The sequence below is a fragment of the Chiloscyllium punctatum genome, chromosome 15 (genome assembly GCF_047496795.1).
Source record: "Chiloscyllium punctatum isolate Juve2018m chromosome 15, sChiPun1.3, whole genome shotgun sequence".
Lineage (NCBI taxonomy): Eukaryota > Metazoa > Chordata > Chondrichthyes > Orectolobiformes > Hemiscylliidae > Chiloscyllium > Chiloscyllium punctatum.
This window is the reverse complement of record NC_092753.1, coordinates 83,884,106-83,903,535: the sequence shown is the minus strand read 5'-3', so window position 1 is coordinate 83,903,535 and position 19,430 is coordinate 83,884,106. Positions and strand designations below refer to the sequence as shown.

Sequence of the window (19,430 nt, the reverse complement as noted above, 5' to 3'; positions counted from 1 at the left end):
AGTCAATAAAGTGTGGAGGTGGAAAAAGCACAGCAGGTCAAGCAGCAGAGGAACATAAGAGTCGATGTTTCAGGCAGGACCCTTCATTAGGACAGTTGTCTTTACCTGGTTTGGCAAACATGTGAGTCCAGCCTGCAGTCATATGTGATGCTTAAGTGTTCTCTGAAATGCCCTAGCAAGCCACTCAGTTTAAGAGTAGTTAGGGATGGAAAATGGGCTGGCTGGGCCAATGATGCCACATTCCATGAGCTATTAAAACAAAATGTCAGCAATAATAATAACATTGATCATCAAGTTCTTAGGATACGTGTCAAGATTTAGTTTCCTGTTATTATTCCAAAAATCAGACAAGTTGAACAGCCTAAAGAAACCCTCATCACATCTGATTTAGTTTACACTTTAGATGTTTGTATGGTTGGGATGTTAATGTTAATGAAATGAATTGTGCTTACCTTTATGGTATGTATGTTTGCATTCTCATTCTGTGAGTTTGTCTGGCTAGTTGCAGGAACAGCTGAAGAAGAAACAAGTACGATGAGCAACATTAAATTAGATGACATTACATTCAAAATCAATGTTAACAAGCTGCATTTTATTCACCATATAACTTAGCTCAAAAATATAATTTGACTATCATTGAGTATTTCAGCATCTGCATCTTAATTGGAAATGTGCAAAGTGCTTTTTACAGCCAAACCTTTTATTAAGCTTTTTCTTCCAATGATGTGTTTCTATCTAGTATTACATAATACCGTTGAGAGAGGGTAGGAAGGCAAATCAGTGCTAAACCTGAGCAAATGATAGCTCTGAAAGCAGTCTCTTTGTGGGGCCAATTCCAATAAAAATCAAAAGAAATCTTGAAATCATATAATGGTACAACACAGATAAAGATTATTTGGTGCCTAAAATCCACACCAGTGTTTTCAAACTGAAATCCATTTAGTTCCACTACCCCATTCATGTCTCACATTTCAGCATTTTTTTCTCCTATTAATATTTATGCAACTTTCTTCTGCAGTAGGATGTGCATACATCACTCCATCAGGCAATGAATTCCAAATCTGAACCAATGAAGTTAAAAAGAAGGTTTTGTCCTTATGGCAATACATTCTGCCCTTTGCTTAGTAAAAAGATAGAATTCCTACAGTCTGACTTTTTCATTAGAGAGAGAGAGAGACAACTGGTGGTGGTTTAACCTATGAATCATCACACCTCAGGTGAGGAGAGAATTGAGAAGGAGAGTCCTGCATGGTGACCTCAACCAATGTAGGAACTGAACCCTACGCAGTTGGCACCACCCATTATCGCAAACTAGCCAACGGATTCGAGCTAACCCATTTCATCCTTTGGAAATAGTCTCACCTTGCTGAATTGCTGCATGATGAATTGGTTGGTTGGGAAAGATCAAATAAAGAAGTTTCCAAATATCAAAGAAAAAGGGTCCGATTTTCCTCTTGAGATTTGAACGGCAAGATGAGAATCTCATTTGTGAAGGGTGAGAGGCCTATTTGCGTCCATTAAAATCTCACTATTATGCTATGCCCTCACCTCACTTATACGTACTTTGCTGCTCTCCCATGCAGCAGACAGAAACAAGATGGTGACAGTTCTTGATATGAAAGACAAAACAGGTACCTGGTGGCTGTACCTCAAAACTGAACTTTGGAGGGCAGTGAAGAAGGTTATCTCAGAGTACGAGACCTTGAACAGATGGACTAATGAGCAGAGGAGTGGCAGATGGAGTTTAATTTAGAAATTGTGTACAAACCAGAGCAGACTTATACAGTCATTGCTCGGGCCCTGGGGAGTGTTGCCAAACAAAGAGACCTAAAGCTACTGGTGCACAGTACATGAAAGTGGAAACACAGGTAAGCATCATGGTGAAGAAGGCATTTGATATGCTTGTCTTCATTAGTCAGTACAATGAGTATAGGAGTTGGGAAGTCATGTTGCAACTGTACAGGACACTTTTAGAATACTGTGTTCAATTTTGGTCTCCCAGGTATAGAAAAGATGTTAAATTTGAAAGGGTTCAGAAAAGATTTACAAGTATGTTGTCGGAAATGGAAGGTTTGAGCTAGAGGGATAGGCTGATCAGGCTGCGGCTTTTATCCCTGGAGCATCAGAGGCTGAAGGGTGACCATATAGAGGTTTCTAAAAACATGATGGGCATGAATAGGGTAAATAGACAAGGTCTTTTTCCCAGGATAGGGGAGTCCAAAACTAGAAAACATAGGTTTAAGGTGAGAGGGGAAAGATTTAAAAGGGACCTGAGGGGTTACCTTTTCTTGCAGAGGGTGATGCGTGAATGGAACGATCTGCCAGAGGACATGGTAGAGGCTGATACAATTACAACATTTAAAAGCCATCTCAAGAGGTACATGAAAAGAAGCGTTTAGAGGGATATGGGATAAATGCTGACAAATGGGATTAGGTTAGTTTAAGACATCTGGTCAGCATGGATGAATTAGACTGAAGGGTCTGTTTCCATGCCGTACATCTCTATAACTCTGTGACTCTATGACACCTTTCATTGAAATGCTGCTGCCAGGCCACTGACAAGGACCCATCTCATGTGTTGGAACAGGGTGCATCCCAAGACCAAAATAAACTGTGAGTGCTAGAAATCCAAAACAAAATGAGAACGTGATGGAGAAACTCAGGGAAGTAAAGATTTTCTCTCCACAGATACCACTGAGTTTCTCCAGCAATTTCTGATTTTGTCTCAAATTTCTAGCCTCCACAGCTCTTTGTTTTATTTTAGTCTTGTGATCCTGCCTGACCTGTTGAGTTCTTCCATCGCTTTCTGATTTTGCATCTGAAAACTGTTTGTTTGCATTTTTAGCATTCACTCACCTTACACCTACTTGAAAGTTCACAGTGTCTCTGCCCTGCCTTGCCTTACCTTTTTGTATCATGTCTTCTCATTCAGAACCTAACGTGCTTCTGTCCTGATTTGTCTTTTAGCACAGACACAAAGCCAGCCAGCATGTCATGCCTGCCAGCAGTGATCTATCATGGGATTGAATATGTTGCAGTATGGCATCATGCCATAGCAATGTCACACTTACACCATATGCCAGCAGCAGACACAGCAAGCACATTAAATGTGCTGCAACTAAACAGCTATGTCTTACAGACTAAGGGGAGGAGTCCTTAGTCAAGTGAAGAGGGACTGTTATCAGTCAGAGTATTGCTTCATAGTCAGCCAAGAGCAGTGTCTGGTCTCAGTCCAGATGCTTGGACAAGCAGCCTTGGGGTGGTCAGAACCAAGGTTCTATATCGAAACAGTTCAGGGAGTGGGTCACAGTGACTGCTGCAGAACCAGTGTAACCAGTCAGAGATTAATGGTAAGTCAGTCAGGAGTTGCACAGATATCAGTCAGGAATCCAGTCTCTCATCAATTGGGGCAGTCCTTCCAAATTAGTCAGGATGAAGGCTACAGTCTGTCCTGAGCAATAATAAGATGTTACACTATACTCAGTGTTTGGGGTTTAGACAGATCTCTAACATGGGATTCTTGCAGCTGCAATTCCAATGACACTCACACAGGTGATGATGTAAAATGACAGTGCATTTACAAATGTGAGATTCAATTTGCAATCAAGTGTCACAGTGTCACTTATGTGCCTTCAGAAGCATTTCTTGTTTTATTTCCCTTCCGCTACATGTAATGTCAAGGGTTGGTCTTGCCTTGCAATGATAGGTCTGGCTTTTAATTATGTTGCCAGTGATGGGAATCCCAGAAGGCCCTGGGAGTACTTTCCACCATTAGAGAGAGCACAACAGCGTGAGAGCAATGACACAGACACATGGCACATATAGAACGAGGTGAGCTGTGGAGAATTGCTTAAGAGAAGTCACTAGAACTCACAGAGAAAAACTCTACAGGCAACTCCCCAACATTGACACCAAGCTATGTTTGGTAAAATTCAGCCCTCTATCGAAACCCTTCACATTGTAAGCGTCTCTAATAAATCTCCTTGTGCGTTCTCTTCTCTACAGAGAACAAACGCGACACCTCCAATGTACCTCGAATATAACTCTAGTAAATCTCTTGTGTACCATGTAAAAAAAAATTTGTAATTTGTCCTTATGTATGGTGCCAAAGAATGAGCTCAGGTCCAATATCTGCTTTCCAGATGGTTGCATTCTCTGGGCTGAAACTGCTGGTAGGGCCAAGTCCAGCAGAGGATGGGGAAGTGACCCTTGGGTCCAGGTTGGCTTTTCTCACAATTATGCATTTCTCTGCTCATTGTATGTGCATGCACAAGGAGGACCACATATTCTGTGGTGGGAGCTGGCAGAAAGCCTATGAGGTAAAAACAAATGACTGCAGATGCTGGAAACCAGATTCTGGATTAGTGGTGCTGGAAGAGCACAGCAGTCCAGGCAGCATCCAAGGAGCTTCGAAATCGACGTTTCGGGCAAAAGCCCTTCATCAGGAATAAAGGCAGTGAGCCTGAAGCGTGGAGAGATAAGATAGAGGAGGGTGGGGGTGGGGAGAAAGTAGCATAGAGTATAATGGGTGAGTGGGGGAGGGGATGAAGGTGATAGGTCAGGGAGGAGAGGGTGGATTGGATAGGTGGAAAAGGAGATAGGCAGGTCGGACAAGTCAAGGAGACAGTAACTGAGCTGGAAGTTTAGAACTAGGGTGAGGTGGGGGAAGGGGAAATGAGGAAACTGTTGAAGTCCATGTTGATGCCCTGGGGTTGAAGTGTTCCGAGGCAGAAGATGAGGCGTTCTTCCTCCAGGCGTCTGGTGGTGAGGGAGCGGTAGTGAAGGGGGCCCAGGACCTCCATGTCCTCGGCAGAGTGGGAGGGGGAGTTGAAATGTTGGGCCACGGGGTGGTGTGGTTGATTGGTGTGGGTGTCCCGGAGATGTTCCCTAAAGCACTCTGCTAAGAGGTGCCCAGTCTCCCCAATGTAGAGGAGACCGCATCGGGAGCAACGGATACAATAAATGATATTAGTGGATGTGCAAGTAAAACTTTGATGGATGTGGAAGGCTCCTTTAGGGCCTTGGATGGAGGTGAGGGAGGAGGTGTAGACACAGGTTTTACAGTTCCTGCGGTGGCAGGGGAAAGTGCCAGGATGGGAAGGTGGGTTGTAGGGGGGCATGGACCTGACCAGGTAGTCACGGAGGGAACGGTCTTTGCGGAAGGCGGAAAGGGGTGGGGAGGGAAATATATCCCTGGTGGTGGGGTCTGTTGGAGGTGGTGTCCCACCATTCCTTTATGGAGTCAAAGGTCATGGTGCCTCATTTAAAGGGCACCAGAACAGGCATCCATTCCCTGCAAGCCAGAAGCATCATTCAGGATCTCAGAGCGGATGTCTGCTACTAAACTTCCTGGCACTTCTACATTTCACTGGTCAGCCTGGCTCCCATGGTCAGATGCACTTCAATGCTTGGTCAGCCTGCTTAATCTCTAGCTTTCCTCTCTCAGTCACCCCATATGCCCTATGCAACCTAAGCTACTGCTACCCGATTTCAATCGTGGCGTGCCATAGATGAGCATTACCAAAGAGGACAAAGCAATGGCTCTGAAGTCCCACAAGTACAGTAACACTGCACAAATCTTGCGCATTGGAAGGCACATATTGTTCAAATGCAAGGAATGTAATTAGGAAGGAAACCTTAATTCAGGTAAGCTGGCCTTTTAATAAGGATGCAAAAACATGCAAAAACATGCAAAAACACTTCCTGACACTTTGAAAGTTCCAAGGACTGAATTGCAACGTTTCACCCCACTCCTGATTTTGGTTTCTCACACATTAAGGCTCTACTGCCCAGCTTGCTTCCCACTCCCAGGAGCAGCACAAGATTCTGCCCTCGGCCTCCCTTCATAAAGCTCATATTCCAATGCGTTTTATCAACAGCTTTCTTTCACCCGTTCTGACAGCTTCAAACACTCATGCAATAATTCTCCCATCCCCACTCTAAAATCATAGCATATGTTGCCACGTCTCAGTCTGCCTGCCAAAATGAAGTATTGCCTACATTTTGGAATTAAATTTTATTGACCAAGAGTCCACCCATTCCACCAGCCTACCTACACGCTCATGAAGTCTGCTGATAACTTCCTGAGAGTTTATTACATTTCTTGGTTTTATGTCATCAGCAAACTTTGAAATTGTGCCCTGTACCATTATTATCTCTCCTATCCCATGGATTTCAACTTTGTGAACAAGACTAAAACGTGGTATTTTATTAAACATCTTAAGATAGTTTCTATCAATGATAGATCAGGCAGCATCCAAGGAGCAGGAAAGTTGATGTTTCAGGCAAAAGCCCTTCATCAGGAATGAGGCTGGGAGCCTCAGGGGTGGAGAGATAAATGGGAGGGGGTGGGGGTGGGGGGAAGGTAGCTGAGAGTGCAATCGGTGGATGGAGGAAGGGGTAAAGGTGATAGGTCGGAGAGGAGGGTGGAGTGGATAGATGGGAAGGAAGATGGACAGGTAGGACAGGTCATGAGGATGGTGCTGAGCTGGAAGATTGGGGTAAGGTGGGGGGAGGGGAAATGAGGAAACTGGTGAAGTACACATTGATGCTCTGGGATTGGAGGGTCCCGCCTCTCCTGCCTTGGGACCCATTTCAGTTCTGCCCTCATGACCTGTCCTACCTGTCCATCTTCCTTCCTATTTATCGGCTCCACCCTCCCCTCCAACCTATCACCATTACTTCCATCTATCACACTCTCAACTACCTTGCTCTCAGCCCCACCCCCTCCCATTTATCTCTCCACCCCAAGACTCCCAGCCTCATTCCTGATGAAGGGCTTTTGCCTGAATCATTAATTTTCTTGCTCCTCAGATGCTGCCTGACCTGCTGTACTTTTCCAGCGCAACACTCTCGACTCTAATCTCCAGCATCTACAGTCATCACTTTCTACCAATAATACTTCCTCTGTTATCACCCACCTCCTCTTCATCAGTCAACTCTACTAAATCAATCAAGCATTATTTTGCCTTTGGTAAATCAATAATTTTCTCGTGCATTAGGCTATGGTCATCAAAGTGGATTTTAACTCCTTTCTCAAATTTTGTTTCTACAAGCTTTCCCATACTGCTACTAAACTGTCTAGCCTGTAGTTTCTTGATTTATTCTTCTTCACTTTCTTGAGTATTTGATCCCCTTCTTTCCTGATCCTCCAGACTTTTGACATTAATCGATCAGAAAGTTTTGGCCAGGATCTCTGCAATTTCTATTCTGCCTTCCTTTGGTAGACTAGGATGGATCCCATCCAGACTTACCTACTTCATACTGCTTCCTCCCTCATACCTCCTCTTGTTTTTATCTCAAATATTCAGGTATGCTCTTTATTTACCATAGCTTGGATAAACAGCAATGCAAAGTACTCATATCAAATTTCAATTGTCCCTTCTATCTCCAACTTTAGACCTCCATACTAATTTCTCATTGGCTCCATCACTCCCTTAACAACCCTAGTACTGTTAATTTGCATTTGAACTGTCTTTACATTCTCTTTTGCAATAGCATAGAATAGTACAGCAGAAAAGGAGGCCATTGCAACACACTATGAATGCACTAGGTCTTTCAAAGACCTCCAATTATTCCCATTGGTTTGCTTTTTCCCTGCAAAGCTTCCTCAGCAAGTCTCTTGTGACGATTATTGTTCAACTTACTTTATTGAATCTACCTTCCACCTCTGACATTCAGTATAATACATGGCATTAAAAAATTCTCACGTTCTGGTGGTTGCCTGGTTACCAACCTTCTGTCAATGGAAACAGCTTCACCCTATCAAAACCTCTCATGATTCTCAAGCCCTGTGCTAAATCCTTTTTAACCTCTGCTCTTCAGAGATCATGCCTGCTTTCTCTATCTGCTGGTGGGACCTTTATGGTATCCCTAGCTGGTACGGGAATTGAACTCACACCATTGGCGTGACTCTGCCATGCAAACCATCCTGATGAAGGGCTTTTGCCTGAAACATCGATTTTCCTACTCATCGGATGCTGCCTGACCTGCTGTGCTTTTCCAGCACCACTCTAATCTTGACTATAATCTCCAGCATCTGCAGTACCCACTTAGAGTCATAGAGAAGTATAACATGGAAACAGACCCTTTGGTCTAATCCTTCCATGCCGACCAGATATCCCAACCCAATCTAGTCCCACCTGCCAGCACCCAGCCCATATCCCTCCAAACCCTTCCTATTCATATACCCATCCAAATGCCTCTTAAATGTTGCAATTGTACCAGCATCCTCTACTTCCTCTGGCAGCTCATTCTATACATGTACCACCCTCTGTGTGGAAAAAGTTGCCCCTTAGATCTCTTTTATATCTTTCCCCTCTCACCCTAAACCTATGCCCTCTAGTTTTGGACTCCCCGACCCCATGGAAAAGACTTTGTCTATTTACCCTATCCATGCCCCTCATAATTTTGTAAACCTCTATAAGGTCACCCCTCAGCCTCCGACACGCCAGGGAAAACAGCCCCAGCCTGTTCAGCCTCTCCCTCTAGCTCAGATCCTCCAACCCTGGCAACATCCTTGTAAATCTTTTCTGAACCATTTCACGTTTCACAACATCTTTCTGATAGGAAAGAGACCAGAAATGTGTGCAATATTCCAACAGTGGCCTAACCAATGTCCTGTACAGCCGCAACATGACCTCACAACTCCTGTACTCAATACTCTGACCAATAAAAGAAAGCATACTAAACACCTTCTTCACTATCCTATCTACCTGCGATTCCACTTTCAAGGAGCTATGAACCTGCACTCCAAGGTCTCCTTGTTCAACAACACTCACTAGGACCTTACCATTAAGTTTATAAGTTCTGCTAAGATTTGCTTTCCCAAAATGCAGCACCTCGCATTTATCTGAATTAAACTCCATCTCCTACTTCTCAGCCCATTGGCCCATCTGGTCCAGATCCTGTTGTAATCTGAGGTAACCCTCTTCGCTGTCCACTGCACCTCCAATTTTGGTGTCATCTGCAAACTTACTAACTGTACCTCTTATGCTTGCATCCAAATCATTTATATAAATGACAAAAAGTAGAGGGCCCTGCACCAACCCTTGTAATACTCCACTGGTCACAGGCCTCCAGTCTGAAAAACAACCCTCCATCACCACCCTCTGTCTTCTACCTTTGAGCCAGTTCTGTACCCAAATGGCTAGTTCTCCCTGTAATCAATGTGATCTAACCTTGCTAATCAGTCTCCCATGGGGAACCTTGTCAAACGCCTTACTGAAGTCCACATAGATCACAACTACTGCTCTGCCCTCATCAATCCTCTTTGTTACTTCTTCAAAAAACTCAATCAAATTTGTGAGACATGATTTCCCACACACAAAGCCATGTTGACTATCCCTAATCAGTCCTTGCCTTTCCAAATACATGTACATCCTGTCCCTCAGGATTCCCTCCAACAACTTGCCCACCACCAAGGTCAGGCTCACCGGTCTATAGTTCCCTGGTTTGTCATTTCCACCCTTCTTAAACAGTGACACCATGTTAGACAACTTCCAGTCTTCTAGCACCTCACCTGTGACTATCGATGATACAAATATCTCAGCAAGAGGCCCAGCAATCACTTCTCTAGCTTCCCACAGAGTTCTTGGGTACACCTGATCTGGTCCTGGGGATTTATCCACCTTTACCCATTTCAAGACATCCAGCACTTCCTCCTCTGTAATCTGGTCATTTTGCAAGATGTCACCATCTATTTCCCTACAGTCTATATCTTCCATATCCTTTTCCACAGTAAATGCTGATGCACAATACTCATTTAGTATCTCTGCCTTCTCTATCTCCCCACTGCACATCACCAAACCTCCTTTGTAAGCACCTTTCACACTCATGACCATGGAAACAGCGTCACCTATAGGTTCACCTCCAAGACACTCACTGTCCTGACTTGGAACTAAATTGCCGTTCCTTCATTCCGTGGATCAAAAAAGTATAACTCCCTTCATAACTTGACTGCAGGTATATCTACACCACAATACCTCTGCAATTTAAGAAGGCAGCTCAGCACCACATTCTCAAGGACAATTAGAGAATAGGCAATAAATGCTAAGGCAATAGTGAGGACTGCAGATACTGGGGACCAGAGTCTAAATTCGAGTGGTGCTGGAAAAGCACAGCAGGTCAGGCAGCATCCAAGGAGCAGGAGAATCGACATTTCAGGCAAAAGCCCATCATCAGGAATGAATGCTAACCCAGCCAAAGAGGCCCACAGTTCACAAATAAGTAATAAATAAAGATGTAGCCGAAGACCCTTGCTTTTTCCTTTTGTATTGTACCATTTTGATTATGTTTGAATTGCCCATTTATTGTTGTTGATCCTTTGCCCCCAATTGACATTTACAAAATTAAAAAGCAGTGTTTTCTCCATCATTAAGCTCCTTCTGCTGGATACAAGAGTTGCATATTTTTAAGTACTCCTTCACTTAGTTTTTAGTGTCTGCCCCCCCACTTCTTGAGTGAAGAGATGACACCATCTTTTGCCTTGCACTTCTTTAGGTGAATTGGCTATCAGAAACAAGTCCATCTCAAAATATTTATCTAAATTGAAGTTCACTGAAAAGACTGAGTTAGGGACCATGCAAAGTCTCTGAGATACATTCACTCAATAATTAAAAAGATTTGTTAATGCAAACAGATGTGTACTTCATCACCAACCAGAGGGGATGTTGAAATCATCTAGACTTTCAGAAGACATTCCGAAATTTTCCAACCCGGAGCTTTTCTGATCACCCATAGTCGTCTCAAGATGTTTCCTTTTTGATATTTTCCTAAGAGTGACAAAAACAGTAGTAGAATCAAAATGGAGTTTATACATATGTAAAATCTGATTGAGAAAATTATACATTGGTTGTTGAATGGCTGACAGTGTTTGTTTCCCAATGGTACAAATAATATCAGATCAAAATCATTGGTCAAATGAGAATGACTTAGTGTGTTTAAACACAGATGGAAAAATTTCTACAGGGCCTGTCCCACCAATTGTGCAATTAATTCATTACATAGTTACAGAAGAGTAATGGGATTAAGATCAGCTGCATACATGATAATATATTATTGATGTCTCAATCACATAGAGTTGGAAGGGAGGAGAAGGTCTGGCTTCATGTGAAAATCATATTGATACAGATCGCGCTCTAAATAAATGGTTTTTGCTGAAAATACAATGGATTTAGCAATAATATTTTAAATGACTAAGCAGTGAAAAACAGAACCCAAACACAGAACAAAGCAGTGACTTTGGAATTCAAAATATTCAAAGCAAAGGTTAGGCCACCTAACTGGTCTGATGAACGAACAAAGGAGCTTGTGCCTGATAACTTTTCAGCCCCTGAATTAACAAGAATCAATCTGCATTTCGGGCAGGAGCCCTTCATCAGGAATGAGGTTGGAAGCCCCAGGGATGGAGAGATAAATGGGAGGGAGTGGGGCAGGAGGAAAGGTAGCTGATAGTGCATTAGGTGGGTGGAGGAAGGGGTAAAGGTGATAGGTCAGAGAAGAGGGTGGAGCGGACAGGTGGGAAGGAAGTTTGACAGGTGGGACAGGTCATGAGGATGGTGCTGAGCTGGAAGGTTGGAACTGGGGTAAGGTTGGGGGGAGGGAAAATGAAGAAACTGGTGAAGTCCACATTAATGCCATGGGGTTGAAGTGTTCCGAGACGGAAAATGAGGCGTTCTTCTTCCAGGTGTCAGGCGGTGAGGGAGTGGCAGTGGAGGAGGCCCAGGACCTGCATGGTCTCAGCAGAGTGGGAGGGGGAGTAGAAATGTTTGGCAACGGGGCGGTGGGGCTGATTGGTGCGGGTGTCCCAGGGATGGTCCCTGAAGCACTCTGCGAGAAGGCGTCCAGTCTCCCCAATGTAGAGGACACCGGATCGGGAGCAATGGATACAATAAATGATATTGGTGGATGTGCAGGTAAAACTTTGATGGATGTGGAAGCCTCCTTGGGGCCTTGGATGGGGGTGAGAGGAGAGGTGTGGGTGCAGGTTTGGCAATTCCTGTGGGGGCAGGGGAAGGTGCCAGGAGGGGAGGGTAGGTTATTTGGAGGCATGGACCTGACCAGGTAGTCAGGGAGGGAACGGTCTTTGCGGAAAGTGGATAGGGGTGGGGAGGAAACTATATCCCTGGTGGTGGGGTCTCTTTGTAGGTGGCCAAAATGTCGGCGGATAATGCGATTTATGCGGAGGTTGGTGGGGTGAAGGTGAGCACAGGGGGGGGTCCCACCTCTTGCTCCCATGAGGAGGTTGAGCACTTTATCACTTTCACCAACACAGTCCACCCCGACCTTAAATTCACACGGACCATCTCTGACACCTCCCTCCCCTTCAATGATGACCGACTCAACACCAACATTTTTACAAACCCACCGACTCCCACAGCTACCTGGATTGCACCTCCTCCCACCCTACCACCTGCAAAGATGCCATCCCATATTCCCAATTCCTCTGCCTCCACCGTATCTGCTCCCAGAAGGACCAGTTCCACCACAGAACACACCAGATGGCCTCTTTTTTTAAAGATGGTAATTTTCCCACCCACGTGGTTAAAGATGGCCTCCAATGCATCTCATCCACATCCCGCACCTCTGCCCTCAAACCCCACCCCTCCAACCGTAACAAGGGCAGACCCCCGGTCCTCACCTTCCACCCTACCAACCTTTGCATAAACCGCATCATCTGCCGACATTTCTGCCACCTCCAAACAGACCCCAGCACCAGAGATATATTTCCTTCCCTACCCCTATCCGCTTTCCCCAAATACCATTCCCTCCGTGACTACCTGGTCAGGTTCACGCCCCCCCCCCCAACAACCCATCGTTCCCTCCTGGCACCTTCACCTGCAACCGCAGGCATTGCAAAACCTGCGCCCACACCTCCCCCCCTCACCTCCATCCAAGGCCCCAAAGGAGCCTTTCACATCCACCAAAGTTTTACCTGCACATCCACCAATGTCATTTATTGCATCCTGTGCGCCCAGTATGGTCTCCTCTACACTGGGGAGACTGGAAGCCTTCTCGCAGAGCGCTTCAGGGAACATCTCCGGGGAACCCACACCAATCAACTCCACCGCCCCATGGCTGAACATTTCTACTCCCCTTCCCACTCTGCCAAGGACATCCAGGATCTGGGCCTCCTCCACCGCCACTCCCTCACCATCCAACAACTGGAAGAAGAACGCCTTATCTTCCGCCTTGGAACATTTCAACCCCAGAGCATCAATGTGGACTTCACCAGTTTCCTTATTTCCCCTCCTCCCCCACCTTACCCCAGTTCCAACCTTCCAGCTCAGCACCGTCCTCCTGACCTTTCCCACCTGTCAATCTTCCTTCCCACCTATCCACTCCACCCTCCTCTCTGACCTATCACCTTTACCCCTTCCTCCATCCACCTAGTGCACTGTCAGCTACCTTCTCCTCTGCCCCACCACCTCCCTTTTATCTCTCCACTCCTGAGGCTTCCAGCCTCATTCCTAATGAAGGGGTCCTGCCTGAAACATCGATTCTCCTGCTCCTCGGATACTGCCTGTCCTGCTGTACTTTTCCAGCACCACTCTAATCTTGACTATAAACGTAAGGTAGTTTTGCTAAAACTATAGAAGGGACTGGACAGATAGCAGCTAGAATACTGTGAACAATTTTTAGTGGGCGGCACAGTGGTTAGCACTGCTGCCTCACAGCGCCAGAGACCCGGGTTCAATTCCCACCTCAGGCGACTGACTGTGTGGAGTTTGCACGTTCTCCCCGTGTCTGCGTGGGTTTCCTCCGGGTGTTCCAGTTTCCTCCCACAGTCCAAAGATGTGCAGGTCAGGTGAATTGGCCATGCTAAATTGCCCGTAGTGTTAGGTAAGGGGTAAATGAATGGGTAAGGGTGGGTTGCGCTTCGGCGGGGCGGTGTGGACTTGTTGGGCCGAAGGGTCTGTTTCCACACTGTAAGTAATCTAATCTAAAAAAAATTTTGTTTCCCTAATCTAAGAAAAGATACACTGACATTGATGGCAATGCAGCAAGGATTCACTTGGCTGAATACAGGTATTGAATGATTGTCTCATGAGGAGAGGTTGAGTAGGTTAGGCCTGTACTCACTGGAGTTAAGGATTATGAGAGGTGTCCTTATTAAAAGATGTATGTTTCTTAGGGGAATAAAAACTGAAAGAACTGTGTAAGCTGTAGATCAGGAACAAAAACAGTTGGTGGAAATGCTCAGCAGGTCTAACAGCATCTCTGAAGAGAAATCAGGTCCAGTGAGGAAAGCTTCTGAGGAAGGGTCACCAGACCAGAAACGTTAACTTTGATTTCTCCTCACAGATGCTGCCAGACCTGTTGAGCTTTTCCAAGATTCTTAGGGGACTTGGCAGGGTAGATGTGGAAAGGTTGTTTCCCCTCATGGGGGAATCTCAGACCAGAGGGCATAATCTCATAGTAACAGGTTACAGATTGAAAGATGAGGAAGAATCTATGGAATGCTTTACCATACAGGCTATAAAGGTTGGGTTATTAAGTTCATTCAAGGCTGCGGTCAATAGTCTTAAAATCACCACTGCCAGCTTAGTTAAGACTGCCCTAACTCTGCAACATTCACTGTAATATTGGACACATATTTCTTTGAAACAAGTGCACAACATTGTAAAAGATCTGATCTGTGCTGTTTACCTTATTTCATCTTGATAACTGGATTCTAGGAGGAAAGGAAAGATAAAGAAAGACATTGTCAATCGTATCATTAACAATATAATTTCTTGGGTAGCTTGCTATTTTCACAAGTGGAGTTTTCTTTCTACTGCAAGTTGATATCTTAGCTGGGTCTTTGCGCATGTAGTTTGTGTGTTAAGCTGGAGGAGCAGGAATTTGTCTTGTGTTACACAAAGGTGAAGTGCCAGAGCAGACTGGATGTGGAAAATCATAACTTCATGATTAGGTGATCACAGATTTGGGCTCTAACAGTCTCTGGGTTGAACAGCCACTGAAGTAATGAAGGTTGTAAGAGTTTCATTGCTTAGGAGGCAATATGCTGGCATTGGAGATAATGTAATCAATTTTAAAGGGCAAGGTAATGACTTCAAATAAATCTCTGAGGACATGCGTGAACTGAATGCACTGCAGTGATTTTAGTTCAATTAATTTTGGTCAAACTTAGGGAACCAATTGATAATTGGTTAGTTTTCTTTGGCACACACTGGCACACAGTATTGATGAGAAAAGAAATATGCTGCTTTCTTACAGGCATCAGGACTGAATTGCAAGAATACCATATCTTAAACAGAATAGGCAATGATTTTTGCAGTTCTGTCCGGATAGAATGCAAAATGAAAAGCTTTGACTGCACAACATTTTTTTCAGCAATAGTCTATATTTAACTGTTTTGCATGGATGGCAAGAACTCATCGAGAATTCCTGTAAAGGAATAGAGAACATTTGCAAATGCAAGATAAAATTATATGGTTGTTTGCGGAGGTATAATTTGAGGGCTATTTATTAAATGGTTCTTGGTAGCCTATTCAAGACCCCTGCATTCCTATGTCCCTTTCCTGTCTTGCCTTAAACTACAAAATTTAATTTCTTCATAGTGAAGCTTTTATAGCACCCTTTCTACTTAAAATAAGTTAAACATCAAAAGCCTTGAGAACACAGATAAAATCAGATATAGTTACTGAAGTCACGGTTACCTGCAATACATTAAATACTGCAACAATCAGATGATGAATTTTAGGGACAGGAATATCGTATCTGCATGAATATTATGATTATACAACATCCAATCATATTCATATCCAATATCCACTTTCAACTGATACATTGTGCATTACAAATTTAACGTAATATGTGGTAACGAAAGAACAAGCACAATTTTAAAAATTGCAAACATATAAGCATTTAAAAGGATAAATGTAAAAGAATGACACTGACCTGAGTGTTTGGTCCGTTTTATGCAGCAAACAATCACAATGATGAGTATTATAAGCAGGAGAACCACAGCAATAGGCACCACAATAGCAACAATTAACCAGGTCCAATCGTGACTGGCTGTAGAGTCAAGCACTTCAAGGAGTTATTTAGCAGCAGATAACCTAAGCACACAATCATTCCTGATAATGTCTGATATATGGACTCTTGGTAGATAAGTGACAAGAAGCTACAAGTTTAGACTTATGTCTTAAAGCACCACAGTTAAGTTCAAATTAAGATCAAATTCTTTCCCAACCTCATTTAAAATGTAAATCATTTTTTATTCTGTTTTCTGATATAATTGTCACAAAAAGTACATTTATGACACTATTCTCTCAGAATAACATTGTATCGTACTTCTGTGGCTTTGGAGTCGTCATAATTTAAAGAGATTTGCAAGAGCCTAACAAGCTGTGGCCCCATTTGTAGCATTTTCATCTCAGAGTTCAAAGGTTGTAGGTTCAAACACAAAATAAAACTGATATTCCAGTGCAGTACTGTGGGAGTGCTGAACTGTCACAGATACTGTCTAGAACACAAGATACTCAAACGAGATCCAACCTACTTTCTCACATGGACATTAAATTTCCCCAACATTGACCTGGCCAATACTTACCCACAACCAGCAACTTAAAAATAAATCAACTGGTCATTATTACATTACTGTTCAAAGTCAGAAGTCACACGACACCGAGTTACAGTCAACAGGTTTGTGTGAAATCACAAGCTTTCGGAGCATAGTCCTTCGTTGGGTGATGAAGGAGCTATGCTCCAAAAGCTGATAACTTCAAATAAATCTGTTGATTTATTTCCAAGAAGATTGCACAAATCAATCTTCTGCCTTACAGACGATGTTTCTACAGAAATGCAAGAAAGCAGGAAAGATCCTAAAAGGATTACAGATCACAAACCCTCCTAGGTTGACCTACAACGTAGACTACACTGGCACCTCCACACCAGGTTCAACATTACTGTTCATGCAGCTTACTGCACACAAATTAGCTGCCATGTTTTCGACAATGCAACAGTGATCACACTCCCAAAAAGTGTTTAGCTGTGACACGATCTGGGGTGTCTTATGGTTCCAGAAGGTGCTTTAACATAGATAATAGGAACATGAGTTGGCTATTTGACCCTTCAAGCCTGCTCCACCAATCAAAATGATCATTGCTGATTATTCAACTCAATTCCAGTTTTTTTCCCCCATTCCTTTTTATCCTTTTAGCTCGAACAACTCCATCTAACTCCTTCTTCAAAATATTCTATTTTTTGGTCACAACCTCTTTCCATTGGCTCATTATTCTCTGGGTGAAGAAATTCTACCTTATCTCTCTCCTAAAGTGCCTACATGTATCTTTAAATTATGACTCTGGGTTCTGGACTTCCCAGTCACTGGGGACATCCTTCCTGCATTTATTCTGTCTCGTCCTGTTAGAATCTTATAGGTTTCTAAGAGATCCTCCCCTCCTCATTATTCGAAATCCTAATGGATATAGTCCCAACCAATCCAGTCTCTCTTCATATGTCAGTCCTGCCATCCCAGGAATCAGGCGAAAGTGAGGACCTGGGCCTTCTCCATTGCCATAATCTAACCACCTGACATCAGGAGAAAGAATGCTTCATCTTTCACCTTGGGACCCTCCAACCACACGGGATCAATGTGGATTTCACCAGTTTCCCACTTCTCCTGCCTCCTTCTTATCCGAGTCCCAGCCTTCCAACTCAGCACCACCTTCTTGAATGGTCCGACCTGTCCATCTTCCTTCCCACCTATCTGCTGCACCCTCCTTCCCGAACTATCACTTTCACCCCCACCTTCGCCTACCGATCGCATTCCTAGCTACCTTCCCCCCAGTCCTACCTGCCCTCCCATTTATCTCTCAGCCCCCTCAGCCCACAAGCCTAATTCCTGACGAAGGGCTTATGTCCGAAACGTCTACTATCTGCTCCTCGGATGCTGCCTGAGCTGCTGTGCTTTTCCAGTACCACACTCTTCATCCAAGGAATCAGTCTTGACAATCTTTGCTGCACTTCCTCCAGCGCCACAACACTCTTCCTTTGATAAACAGGCCAAATCTGCACACAATACTCCAGACGTTCTCACTAAGGACCTACACAATTGCAGCAAGACATCCCTGCCCCTGCATTCAAAAATTTGCCTAGTGACTCCATTCAGAGAATCCAAATGAACCCTTGGCCTCATACAAATTGTGACAGATCAGTAACTTACTGTAAAAGCATAAGGCATTATACTTACATGGTTTCACAGTGATGTTAAGTTCAACCGTCTTAGGCTGAGGAAGTGCTTTGATGGCAGCAAGGCACATTACTTCAGCATCGGCACTAAGGGTGAGATTTAAGGTGCTGATGGCTGTGTAGAGATGTCCTGAAGGTGGATGAACGATGGTGGTGTACCTTTCTGAATGTACAGTTGTTCGGTTTATTGTCCAGGTGATTGTTGGATCAGGATTCCAATCTTCTGCCTTACAGACGATGTCTGTGCTGCGATCTGTCACCACGGATGAAATCTTGCTCTCAAAAAATAACTTCCCTTCAACTGTGACATGATAACAGACGATGTTTAGTTTTATACACAAAGAAAAAAAGTGCAGATTATTTTTCTAAATAGTCTAAAATTAATATTCCCAAATTAGTTTAAGTGCTTTAATTACCTTTCAATATAATTTCCTTGCTATTGATACTTTTTCTACCACCCTACGTACACATACAGGTGTGCATTTTCCATTTATCTTTGGGCTGTCTCTCATTGACCCAGCATTTATTAACCATCCCTAACTATCTGCAAAATGCGGTGGGTTTTGAATTTCAAAATAATTTCAGGTATTAGTTAAACGTTAACTACCTTGATGTCAGACTGGAGTCACATATAGGCCCAGACAGGATATGGACAGCAGATACAGATCGTTCCTTAAAGACCTTTACTGAACCAATTGTGTTGTTACAACAATTCAACAGCTTTGTGGTCACTTTTGTTGATATCAGAATTTTACCTCCTGATTTTCTTAACCTGCCATGGTGATTTATGGAATCATATTGTTTGGATTGCCACTGGACTATTAGTCCATTAACATAATCTGACAAGATTTTACTTTGAACTAACATGCTGAGGGGAAAATATCCAAACTGCTCTGAAACCAAGTCTTCCCAAATCGGACTTACAATCAAATACACAAACAAGAAATGAGTAGGCCACTCAGCCCTTCAAGCCTGCTGCGCAAATTGAATAAGATCATGACTGATCTGATTATAAACTCGACTCTACATTCCTACAGATCCCAGATAATCTTTCAGCACTTGATAATCAAAAATCTGTCCAGTTGCTGATGGACAGAAGATAAACCACAGAAGATTAACATGTCATTGGATTGAGAATTCTTGAAGCAAAGTGTCTGCCCTGATGAAGCTCTGCTGCTGATTTACTCTAGATGAAAGTGAGGACTGCAGATGCTGGAGATTAGAGTCGAGAG

General features: G+C 43.8%; 1 protein-coding gene across 2 annotated transcripts in view; it reads right to left on the bottom strand.

The window, feature by feature from the left end:
* Positions 1–19,430, bottom strand: part of LOC140486472 (immunoglobulin superfamily member 5-like) — a 97,023-nt gene that overhangs the window by 37,980 nt on the left and 39,613 nt on the right. Inside the window, exons 4-8 of one of the 2 annotated variants that reach the window (XM_072585688.1) lie at positions 18,200–18,499; positions 15,904–16,035; positions 14,650–14,674; positions 10,660–10,772; positions 453–514 (exon numbers count right to left, since the gene is read on the bottom strand). In XM_072585688.1, the coding sequence (XP_072441789.1) occupies positions 453–514; positions 10,660–10,772; positions 14,650–14,674; positions 15,904–16,035; positions 18,200–18,499 (632 nt within the window). The remainder of the gene's footprint in view (positions 1–452; positions 515–10,659; positions 10,773–14,649; positions 14,675–15,903; positions 16,036–18,199; positions 18,500–19,430) is intronic. The other variant, XM_072585689.1, reaches the window with a different exon arrangement.